Below are 11,884 nucleotides of genomic sequence, written 5' to 3'. Positions count from 1 at the left end.
CACCAGCAGAATAGTGAGTGCAGCTCTGGGGTAGAATGCAGAATGTAACTCAGGATCAGTAATGTAATGTATGTACACAGTGACTGCACCAGCAGAATAGTGAGTGCAACTCTGGAGTATAATACAGGATGTAACTCAGGATCAGTAATGTAATGTATGTACACAGTGACTGCACCAGCAGAATAGTGAGTGCAACTCTGGAGTATAATACAGGATGTAACTCAGGATCAGTAATGTAATGTATGTACACAGTGACTGCACCAGCAGAATAGTGAGTGCAGCTCTGGGGTATAATACAGGATGTAACTCAGGATCAGTACATGATCAATAATGTAATATATTTACACAGTCACTGCACCAGCAGAATAATGCATGCAGCTCTGGGGTATAATACAGGAGGTAACTCAGGATCAGTAATGTAATATAATGTACACAGTGACTGCACCAGCAGAATAGTGAGTGCATCTCTGGAGTATAATACAGGAGGTAACTCATGATCAGTAATGTAATGTACACAGTGACTGCACCAGCAGAATAGTGAGTGCAGCTCTGGAGTATAATACAGGATGTAACTCAGGATCAGTAATGTAATGTAATGTAATGTACACAGTGACTGCACCAGCAGAATAGTGAGTGCAGCTCTGGAGTATAATACAGGATGTAACTGAGGATCAGTAATGTAATGTATGTACACTGACTGCACCAGCAGAATAGTGAGTGCAGCTCTGGAGTATAATACAGGATGTAACTCAGGATCAGTAACGTAATGTAATGTACACAGTGACTGCACAAGCAGAATAGTGAGTGCAGCTCTGGAGTATAATACAGGATGTAACTCAGGATCAGGAATGTAATGTATGTACACTGACTGCACCAGCAGAATAGTGAGTGCAGCTCTGGAGTATAATACAGGAGGTAACTTAGGATCAGTAATGTAATGTATGTACACTGACTGCACCAGCAGAATAGTGAGTGCAGCTCTGGAGTATAATACAGGATGTAACTCAGGATCAGAAATGTAATGTATGTACACAGTGACTGCACCAGCAGAATAGTGAGTGCAGCTCTGGAGTACAATGCTGGATCAGTAATGTAAGTACACAATGGCGCAACAACGTGTAGATTCATTATTTATGTAGGATCCTGTATATAATGCTGCACATTAGAATAATACTGACTGTCCTCTCTCCGGCTGCCGTTTATGTTGTGATGGTTGTCAGGGTCTTATAGCGATTGTCAGGACTCATTGCTTATTACAGGCTGGATAGAGGGGGGTTGGGACGGTCCTGTAGCTGCAGACTGAGGGCTACAAAGAGCCGGTACCTGAAGACCGTCAGGGTGATCTATTTCCTGTCTGTCTTACAGACACATTTTGGCCACTTAGATGCTCATATTGTAGTGGACACAGGACTTTCTTTTCTCAGAGCTGATCCCCATTTTCAGAAGCTGGACACCCTATTCAAGTAGTCAGCGACTATTGCAGTTCAGTAGTTTTGTCATCAGGAGCGAGGTTACGTTTAATGCACCTGTCTGACAATGGCCGCATAGGGAAAGACGTATAGCTGCCAAATAGTGCATGGGCTGAGCAGAGACGGGGCCCGAGCGGAGGATGAGGGCCACCTCTAATTCTTCCCATCCCTCTTTGTCATGGGTGATGTAAACCATGGTGGCAATGTGACTTCAGAAAGGAAAGAACCAGCCCCAGGTCTCAACTCTCCACGGGGAGTAGGAAGGTGAAGAAGTTGCAGCCCAAGGAGAAGACCCCATTGCATATTTTGCGCTAACCCTCTCTATGTGTGTCCCCCATATTGCAGGACAGGCGATTGCTATAAACTCAGTGCTGCAGTAAAATCTCCAGCAACACCAAGAAGCATTAATGACTTTGACAAGAGTATGTGTGATACCCCGAAAGGCACGAGACCACCCCATCTGACCCCCGTACCTTCCCTGCTCGCTTTTTGCATCATTACAATGGGAGAAGCAGATGAGTTATTATTGCTGGAGAAGAAGTTCAGTGCAGCCATGAAGTGACCCAACGTCACCACGGGGGAAGCCTTTAGTCATTATCTACAAAAAATGCCACTTTGCTCATATCCAACTCAGGGAGGATCATCAGGAAATAGCAGAGGAGCCACAGGAGGATCAGTGGGTAAAAGCACTCCGGGGACTGGTCACTGGAGAATGGAAGCCAAGAGTTCCCCGCCTGTCGTGCCGCAATGGGGGCTTCATGTGCGTCTAGTCCCCTACAGGAAACAGGAGATAAAGAGTCAATTAAATCACATCACAATCCCACCATGCAACCTGCTACATGGAGAAAAGTATGTGCCCCCTCACCATCTCTTCCAACAGCTTTTCTAAATGGCTTTTCTACACCCATAGGCATTAATATGGCTAACAGAGGCACCATGGTTTGTTTGCTTGCCATTCCCTATCAGAGCTGCAGGGGGAGCTATTGAGTTACTTAGAAAAATGGATGAACAGCTGCTTATCAGTAAATAGAAAATAACGATTAAGTCAAAAACGGATTAAAGAACAATTTCACCTAATGTCTAAGATTCTGCTACCTGGATATGAGGGGAGCCCGCAAAGAAGGATGGAGGCCGCAAAGAAGGATGGAGGCCGCAAAGAAGGATAGAGCCTATAAAGAAGGATGGAGGCCGCAAAGAAGGATGGAGGCCGCAAAGAAGGATGGAGGCCGCAAAGAAGGATGAAGCGTGCAAAGAAGGATGGAGCATACTGTATAAAGGATAGAGCCTGCAAAGAAGGATCATGGAGGGCGTAAAGAAGGATGGAAGCTGCAAAGAAGGATGGAAGCTGCAAAGAAGGATGGAGGCCGCAAAGAAGGATGGAGCCTGCAAAGAAGGATGGAAGCCGGAAAGAAGGATGGAGCATTCAATGAAGGATAGAGCCCGCAAAGAAGGATGGAGCCTGCAAAGAAGGATGGAGGCCGCAAAGAAGGATGGAGGCCGCAAAGGATGGAGCATGCAAAGAAGGATGGAGGCCGCAAAGAAGGATGGAGCATGCAAAGAAGGATGGAGGCCGCAAAGAAGGATGGAGCATGCAAAGAAGGATGGAAGCCGGAAAGAAGGATGGAGCATTCAATGAAGGATAGAGCTCGCAAAGAAGGATGGAACCTGCAAAGAAGGATGGAGCCTGCAAAGAAGGATGGAACCCTCAAAGAAGGATGGAGGCCACAAAGAAGGATGGAACCCGCAAAGCAGGATGGAACCCGCAAAGCAGGATGGCACCCGCAAAGAAGGATGGAGGCCGCAAAGAAGGATGGAGGCCGCAAAGAAGGATGGAGGCCGCAAAGAAGGATGGAGCCCGCAATGAAGGATGGAACCCGCAAAGAAGGATGGAACCCTCAAAGAAGGATGGAGCCCACAAAGAAGGATGGAACCCGCAAAGAAGGATGGAGCCCGCAAAGAAGGATGGAGCCTGCAAAGAAGGATGGAGCCTGCAAAGGAGGATGGAACCCTCAAAGAAGGATGGAACCCTCAAAGAAGGATGGAACCCTCAAAGAAGGATGGAACCCTCAAAGAAGGATGGAACCCTCAAAGAAGGATGGAGGCCGCAAAGAAGGATGGAGCCCGCAAAGGAGGATGGTGCCCGCAAAGAAGGATGGAGCCTGCAGAGCTGTATTATTGCCATGGCTGCTGTCCTTTAATAACCTGCCGCTTTATCATCCTGAACATCAGATGTTGTGTAGTTAACAGCTTATTCTGCAGAGTGATTACATATCCTGCCCCACCAGGAGTTTCCACCCAAACATCCTACTCTTTACACGTTCAGCAGCCATTAGACCTATCTGTGTATCTACAAATGGCAAAACTTGAACCATATTAGAATATGTTCAGACACATTCCGGCCAGAGTCATCCTCTGGTCTATTTCATCCCAAGACTTGTGTGCAATCACAATATAAGGCACTGCACCCTATAGATGTGTATACATAGATCTGTCTTCAGTAGGCTCTCCTGCTCCCCCTAGTGGTGGCTTTGCAGCCAAAATGTAAGTGTGAGCAGCTGTGTGGAAAGAAAGGGATTCAGAGCTCTGTATAGATATACGATTACACTGATTACTGTATGTAGAAGAAAGATATTTACCCAAATCCTAAGGGCTGCCTTCCTTCTTCATGGACATTGTTATATGTTCCAAAATTCTGACAAAGTAAGAGAAATAAATATTATTTCCATTTTAGAAGAAGTGAGACTGTTGTGATAAGAGCAGAGATTAGCTACATTGTAACAAAACAACAGAAACACAATAGTAATAGTAGTAGAAAGCCCAAGTGATGTAATCCAGGTTCATTGACATCTAATCTACACTCCTCAACATGGAAAGTGCAACAGCGGCACTATAACTATCGGTGGAATCAGGGGTACGGCCATTTCTCTAGTGTCCGAGGAGCCATTTTGCAGTACTATAGCCCCAGTCTGCATGTTCCTCGCACTACTGTGAGAGGCCTGAGTGGTGTAAACTTGCTCCCTGGCTGCAGCATCTCTGGACTTGTCTCCATCCAGCACATCAGGGACGTCATTGGTCGGTGATTACACAGGAGCTGCCGTCAGCGTCTCCGGACTTGTCTCCACCGAGCACATTGGGGACGTCATAGGTCGATGATTACACAGGAGCTTCCGGCAGCGGATCCTGATGATTTGTACAATCAGCAGCAGAACCTTCCACAGACGACCATTAATAACCTTAGTGACAGCAGCCGAGGCAGGGGGTGCCGGGATTTCTGCACGAGGCTCAAAATCGAGAAGACATAAAATCCAGATATTTGGATAATTTTGCTTCCAGTTTTCAACGTCTGCAGTTCAGTGACGTCTCCGTCCGGTGATTTCATCACTGCACTTTTGCTTCATGGTGTTACAATATCAATGCTGAGGAGTGTATGTACCCCTCCCCGATGTATAATGTCTGAGCGTGCCCCCAATATTGCACTAAAGAGCTGTCGATAGCTACGGTGGCTCATTGTACTCACTGACTGTCCCGGAGTGTTCACGTCTCCTCTCCTGTCATCCCGAATATCCCTAAAAGAGAGAAGCTTCTTACTTTAGGACACGAAAGTTGCAGATTGGAGAAACTTTACTTTCATATGGAGAACAGAGCACATAGGTCACTGTTGTTTTTTTTTTTCCTTTCAAGCAACACTGATTATTTCAGGAATGGAGTGTGCAGAACTACTGGGATGGCATGATCTGAGAACTACAAAGTGGAGGGCCGTTATAGCATCACAAATGGTATCACAACCTCACTATCCGAGATTCACAAAGTGATTGGTGCAATGTTGTTCCAGCAGCACAGAGTATTTCCGAAAATAAATGAACAGAACTACAGGGACCACTCTATTTGAAAGCTACAACATGGATTGTGCCAGGTTCTTCCAGCAGCACAGAGTATTTAAAAAAACACTATAAGCTATAACTGGACGGGATGTTACCTGGACAGACAGAACTCCTCTGTTTCTACATTCTGCCTTTCAGCTCTGTGTTCTTCCTCCAGAAAATCATCATCATCCTCCTCCAGATCCTTTCGTCTACAGACCAATCCTTCTCTTCTCAACCATTCCCGCTCCTCCTCTGAACTATCAGTCCCATCATCCTAATGGAAGAAAACCAAGATACAAGCAGAACTGAAGTGATAGCGTCAGATGAGATGAAGCTATGTCTTACAGATCCAGACACCTTCAATGGAAGTCAACGGAGTCTACAAATATGGATCCACTCATATTAGGGACATCCCGTGATGGAGGAGGACCCACAGCAAAATCTAGTTTGGGGCTGCAATGATGATCCCCAAAACAGATCACAACTCCCTAAATGCACTCATGGACAGCTGACAAATCCTCCCAAACTGATATTAGTACCAATAGGTTTCCTACGGGCACTACGATTAGTATAGGAATCATATTGGTACTGATCTCGGGTCAGGAGGAGTTGTCGGCTGTCTAAGGGGACTAATTGGGGGCTTTAGCAGCAAAAACCCAGTATGAGCTGATGGTGGCTTGAAGTTTAGGTTTAGGCCCAAGTTTAGACTCATTTTGGAGATCCTCCTAGGTAACTAGGACAGGAATATCACAGACCCATCTCCTAAAATGAGGGTGTGCCACTGGATAATAGAGAAGGGAAGCTCAATCGTGGATTTTGCTTGGTTGATTTCTTGCATTTTCCTACCTTGTGAGGTGAAAACATAGCCCCTGATAATTCTCAAGGTCAAAGCAAACCCAAGAATATTAATAAGGGTCAAACCTAAAATAACCCCATTACCAGAAATGAGTGTTGACCGCCAGGATAGGAGATGAATCCACCACTCGATACCTCCCGGTTGGCTTGAGCTACTGATCCATTTGCCAATGGAGTCTCCTGTGAAGATGTTTTTGCATAATGTACTTTGTGTACAGACTCTTCCACACCTAAAATCTCCTGAGACTCTTCTACTGAAGTATCACTTCCTATGGACTCCGTGTCCAAGTAGACTCCACTACTGAGCGTCTCATTGTCACCTGCTTGCTCCTCAGAAGAAACCTCATAAGTGAAGGTGTTTTCCAACAGGCTATCAGGACAAGTGTCGGCGAAAGCTTGTAACACATCAGCAATGGGGACACTATAGTGAGGGTAGTAGAATAAATCATGAGGGATGATGGATATCTTTGGTGGAAATGTGCCGTCACCTTCTTGTGGTTCGCAGTCTGAGGACAAGAGATGACCATCATTGTCACTTGCTTTATAGGCTTGGAAGACCGTAAACTGCTTGGCATGATCACTGGTTAGACTACCTTTGGGTTGATGAAGGACATATTTGTAGGTGTTCTCGGCTTCACTTGTCTTAGGAAAAGACATTACTTCTGACGTCAGTCTCGGATTTAGTTGACTATGGTCAACCTCTGTTTGATAAAATATGTCATTGGGTTCCTTATCGGAAATAGAAGAAAATGATGACGATGATTCACTATTAATCGTGTCCCCAAGACTGGAACTAGAGTTGGGTTGTACATCGTCTTCAGAATCTGTGTGATGACGAGCATTTTTCCCATTGAAAATTGTGAATGTGTCAACTGGACCTTGTAGACCTCCACAATCTCCTTCGTCATTGTTAATCTTAATGTCCGCTCCTACAGGACTTTTCACAATTACATCAGATCTCGTTGGAAACATGTCCACCCGTTGTAAGACAGTATTTAGCTTGTACCTAGCAGCATCTGCTGTTACTTCTTGACCTTGTGTCTTTTCGTCTGGGACCTGGAATGGATCCTTCTCGAAATTTAGCTTGTCATCATATTGGATATTCACTTCTGCATAGTCATGAGTCTCCGGAGGTGTAAGAGGTCTTGTGTGAAGTTCTACCGTGTAACCATTATCCTCAGCTCTGTTCACTGTAATGATTTTACTCTCTTCCTCCATTGGCCCATCTTTATACCGTACGTACGTCATCTCCAGAGGAGCGTCTTCATTTACTGATGAGAAATCATCCTGAAGATAAGGTAAAAGAGAACTTTTTTTTAAAATTCACTTGTAAAATTTAAATACAGCATACTTGCCATTTCTCCCAGGACGTCAAAGTGACTCCCAGAGAATGAGAACGTTTCCAAGACTTCTGGAAGACTAGGCAAGTCTCTTAAGGCTATGTGTACACGTTGCAGATTCTGCTGTGGAATTTTCTGCGCAGATTTTGATAAATCCACAGGTAAAATGACCTGCGTTTTACCTGCGGATTTAGTGCAGATTTGCTGTGGATTTTCTGCAGTTTTTGTGCGGATTTCACCTGCGTTTTGACACCTGCGGATTCCTATAATGGAGCGGGCGTCAAAACGCAGCAGATCTGCACAAAAGAAGTGACATGCTGCAGTTTTGAATCCACAGCAAATCTGCATGGAAAAATCCGCATCTTGTGCACAGCGTTTTTTTTTTTACATAGGCTAAAATGTTACTGTACATCACTTGCAGATCTGCTGCGGATCCGCAGGGCCAAATCTGCTGCAAATCTGCTGCGGATCCGCAACGGGTGCCCATAGCCTAAGCTCCACTGAAGCCTCCTGAAAATTCCCCGAAAGCTAAACTCTACGAGGGTTCTTGTGCATGAAGCCGGGTGCTCCCTCTGATTTTGGAGCACCAATGGGGTATAGTGGGGAGTAGATGAGACGAGGCGTGAAAAAGAAGGAACGTTAGAGGAATATTATCAGCACCAAAATCAATGTCCTCCAGGATGGACATCCAGAAAAGATGGCAAGTATGTTCCTTAAGTGCCCCAAGAAGGCCACCCCGTTCTATGGTGTTCATGTAAAAGGGCTTGTCCTTATTGAGATATGTGGGTGGGTTATAGTTGGGGTATAACAAGATTTTTTTTTTCCTTAATTTTTATATGTATGTAATATCCAAATGTCTAATTCTATATACCATATGTCTGGAAAATGATTTTCATGGTAAATAAAAAATATTTGATTTAAAAAAAGGGCTTATCCTAACGAGAAACTCGTCTTATAAATCAAACAGTAGGACAATTTAATTATTAATTCTAAATATTCCTGGTTACAAGTGCAGAATTTAAGAGAAACAGCGCCACATCTCTCTAAAGGTTGTGTCTGGTATTGCAGCTCAGCATCTTTGAAGTGAATGGCGCTGATCTGGAATATCACACATGACTTGTCATGAGGCATGACATTGTTTGTGCAAGAAAACCTACCCCTGCCTCTTTTAGGGTGGATTGTGGTACATTAGACATGTTCATTTCTAATTTCTAGGACTGTTTAATTCAGGGTCAATTCTAGGGCAAATTTTAGGAGCAAAATAAAAGAAAACAACAGAACGGAAACTCACCGGGTCAAGCTCTGGAAAGTGCTCAAGAAACTGTGTGACGTAGGTCATTATAGAGTGTTCATCGGGCGAGTCCACCATCACATCTACAGCGAGAGCAAACATGGAGGTGAAGGATGGGTCACCTGGGCATCACCAGCAATGTCATATCTGGCCGTGAGATGGAAACTTTTAGTTACAAGAATTAAAAACTTGTAAGATCATGGAAAGTTTAAAGAAAAAGTTTCCAGTCCTTGTCAGCAAACAGAGATGCTGAAAATGGTGATGCACTGAGACACAAAAAGCAGAAGAAAAACTCAGAATCTGACATTGTACAACAATGAAAGGACTTTTATCTAGACATGAAGATACAATATGGCAGAAATGTTTCGATGGGTATTGAGCGTGCCCCATCTACAGGACGGACATGGCCAAGATCTGGGAGGCATGGACTACACTGCCCATATACTTCATGGCCCTTTACCCTCTGGTTCCAGAAGCCGCGGAATGTTGAGGCTTCTCGTGGCAATGCTGAAGGCGTTCTCCAGGTTGTCCCTGGGCGATCTGTCCAAAGCGTTCTTCATGTCCACAAGGCTGGAGTTTATGGCTTTAATTATAGCAAGGAACGCCAGTCCGCTTCTCCAGCTGCCGGCAAAGTCCTGCACCGCGACCCCGTACCTTATTAGACGACAGAGAGTGGTACACAGATTTAATAAAGATGGAACATTATGTTCATAGCTGAAGATTGTGAAATAATTAAAGTAAGATCTTACAACACTAATATATTCCATGGCCGCCCGCTGACAGCGCTAATCTGCAGCTCGCTCAGAGCGCCGTGTCCACTGACTAAGTAAGACGAGGATATTAATGAACAAGGTTCTAAGTGAATATTACTGGATCGAGCCTTTGTCTAAGCCTCATTAGCATTCTAGACTGGAAGCCGAAAAGTCACTTTAGGAGAAAAGAGATATCTATTATACTGCCGATAAACTGCTACAGTCACCAATTACTACGAGGATAATATTCACTCATCTAACTCTACAATGTAACTACTATAATACTGCCTCACATAAGAATGTTATATAATACAGCGCCTCTATACAGAAATATACCAACTATAATACTGCCCGATTGTACAAGAATAAAACTACTATAATAGAGACCCGTATGTACAAGAATATAACTACTATAATACTGCCCCTATGTACAAGAATATAACTACTATATTACTGCTCCTATGTACAAGAATATAACTACTATAATACTGCCCCCTATGTACAAGAATATAACTACTGTAATACTGCTCCTATGTATAAGAATATAACTACTATAATACTGCTCCTATGTACAAGAATATAACTACTATAATGCTGCCCCTATGTACAAGAATATAACTACTATAATACTGCTCCTATGTACAAGAATATATCCCGTGGAAGCGCTCGAGTAGCGCGAAACGGCCGTTGTCAGCCTTTTGGCACTCTTGCTATCACATCCCCGACGTGACATGTAATTATGTGTCAATAAAGATTCACAACTACCCCGTAGAGTGCGACCCTTTTCTCCCTGGAATACACAAGAATATATCTACTATAATACTGATCCTATGTACAAGAATATAACAACTATAATACTGCCTCCTATGTACAGGAATATAACTACTATAATACTGCCCCTATGTACAAGAATATAACTACTATAATACTGTTTCTATGTACAAAAATATAACTACTATAATACTGCCCCATTGTACAAGAATATAACTACTATAATACTGCCCCATTGTACAACAATAAAACTACTATAATAGAGACCCCTATGTACAAGAACATAACTACTATAATACTGCCCGATTGTACAAGAATAAAACTACTATAATAGAGACCCCTATGTACAAGAATAGAACTACTATAATACTGCCCCTATGTACAAGAATATAACTACTATAATACTGCCCCTATGTACAAGAATATAACTACGAATATAACTACTATAATACTGCTCCTATGTACAAGAACATAACTACTGTAATACTGCTCCTATGTATAAGAATATAACTACTACAATAGAGACCCCTATGTACAAGAATATAACTACTATAATACTGCTCCTATGTACAAGAATATATCCCGTGGAAGCGCTCGAGTAGCGCGAAACGGCCGTTGTCAGCCTTTTGGCACTCTTGCTATCACATCCCCGACGTGACATGTAATTATGTGTCAATAAAGATTCACAACTACCCCGTAGAGTGCGACCCATTTCTCCCTGGAATACACAAGAATATATCTACTATAATACTGATCCTATGTACAAGAATATAACTACTATAATACTGCCCCTATGTACAAGAATATAACTACTATAATACTGCTCCTATGTACAAGAATATAACTACTATAATACTATCCCTATGTACAAGAATATAACTACTATATTACTGCTCCTATGTACAAGAATATAACTACTATAATACTGCCCCTATGTACAAGAATATAACTACTATAATACTGCCTATGAGTACAAGAATATATCTACTATAATACTGCTCCTATGTACAAGAATATAACTACTATAATACTGCCTATGAGTACAAGAATATATCTACTATAATACTGCTCCTATGTACAAGAATATAACTACAAAAATAGAGACCCCTATGTACAAGAATATAACTACTATAATACTGCTCCTATGTACAGGAATATAACTACTATAATACTGCCCCTATGAACAAGAATATAACTACTATAATACTGCTCCTATGTACAGGAATATAACTACTATAATACTGCCCCTATGTACAAGAATATAACTACTATAATACTGCCCCTATGTACAAAAATATAACTACTATAATACTGTTCCTATGTATAAGAATATAACTACTATAATACTGCTCCTATGTACAAGAATATAACTACTATAATACTGTCCCTATGTACAAGAATATAACTACTATAATGCCCCCTATCTACAAGAATATAACTACTATAATACTGCCTATGAGTACAAGAATATAACTACTATAATACTGTAGTATTATAGTAGTAATATGTAATATGCCCCTATGTACAAAAATATAACTACTAT

At 42.6% G+C, this 11,884-nt stretch overlaps 1 protein-coding gene across 4 annotated transcripts in view; it reads right to left on the bottom strand.

Annotated features, from left to right (window-relative positions):
• Nucleotides 1-1,119: 1,119 nt before the first annotated feature.
• CLMN (calmin) overlaps nucleotides 1,120-11,884 on the bottom strand; it is a 156,428-nt gene continuing 145,663 nt past the window's right edge. For all 4 annotated transcript variants that reach the window (XM_073578064.1, XM_073578065.1, XM_073578066.1 and 1 more), the window contains 7 exons: nucleotides 9,279-9,472; nucleotides 8,819-8,901; nucleotides 6,272-7,474; nucleotides 5,446-5,606; nucleotides 4,987-5,035; nucleotides 4,106-4,161; nucleotides 1,120-2,243 (listed from right to left, as the gene is read on the bottom strand). In XM_073578064.1, coding sequence (XP_073434165.1) covers nucleotides 2,057-2,243; nucleotides 4,106-4,161; nucleotides 4,987-5,035; nucleotides 5,446-5,606; nucleotides 6,272-7,474; nucleotides 8,819-8,901; nucleotides 9,279-9,472 — 1,933 coding nt within the window. In that variant the 3' untranslated portion in view covers nucleotides 1,120-2,056. The remainder of the gene's footprint in view (nucleotides 2,244-4,105; nucleotides 4,162-4,986; nucleotides 5,036-5,445; nucleotides 5,607-6,271; nucleotides 7,475-8,818; nucleotides 8,902-9,278; nucleotides 9,473-11,884) is intronic.

The sequence above is a fragment of the Dendrobates tinctorius genome, unplaced genomic scaffold (genome assembly GCF_039654945.1).
Source record: "Dendrobates tinctorius isolate UK_male_01 unplaced genomic scaffold, ASM3965494v1 ptg000058l, whole genome shotgun sequence".
NCBI lineage: Eukaryota > Metazoa > Chordata > Amphibia > Anura > Dendrobatidae > Dendrobates > Dendrobates tinctorius.
Note: the sequence above shows the minus strand (reverse complement) of the source record. Positions and strands in the feature narration are given on the sequence as shown.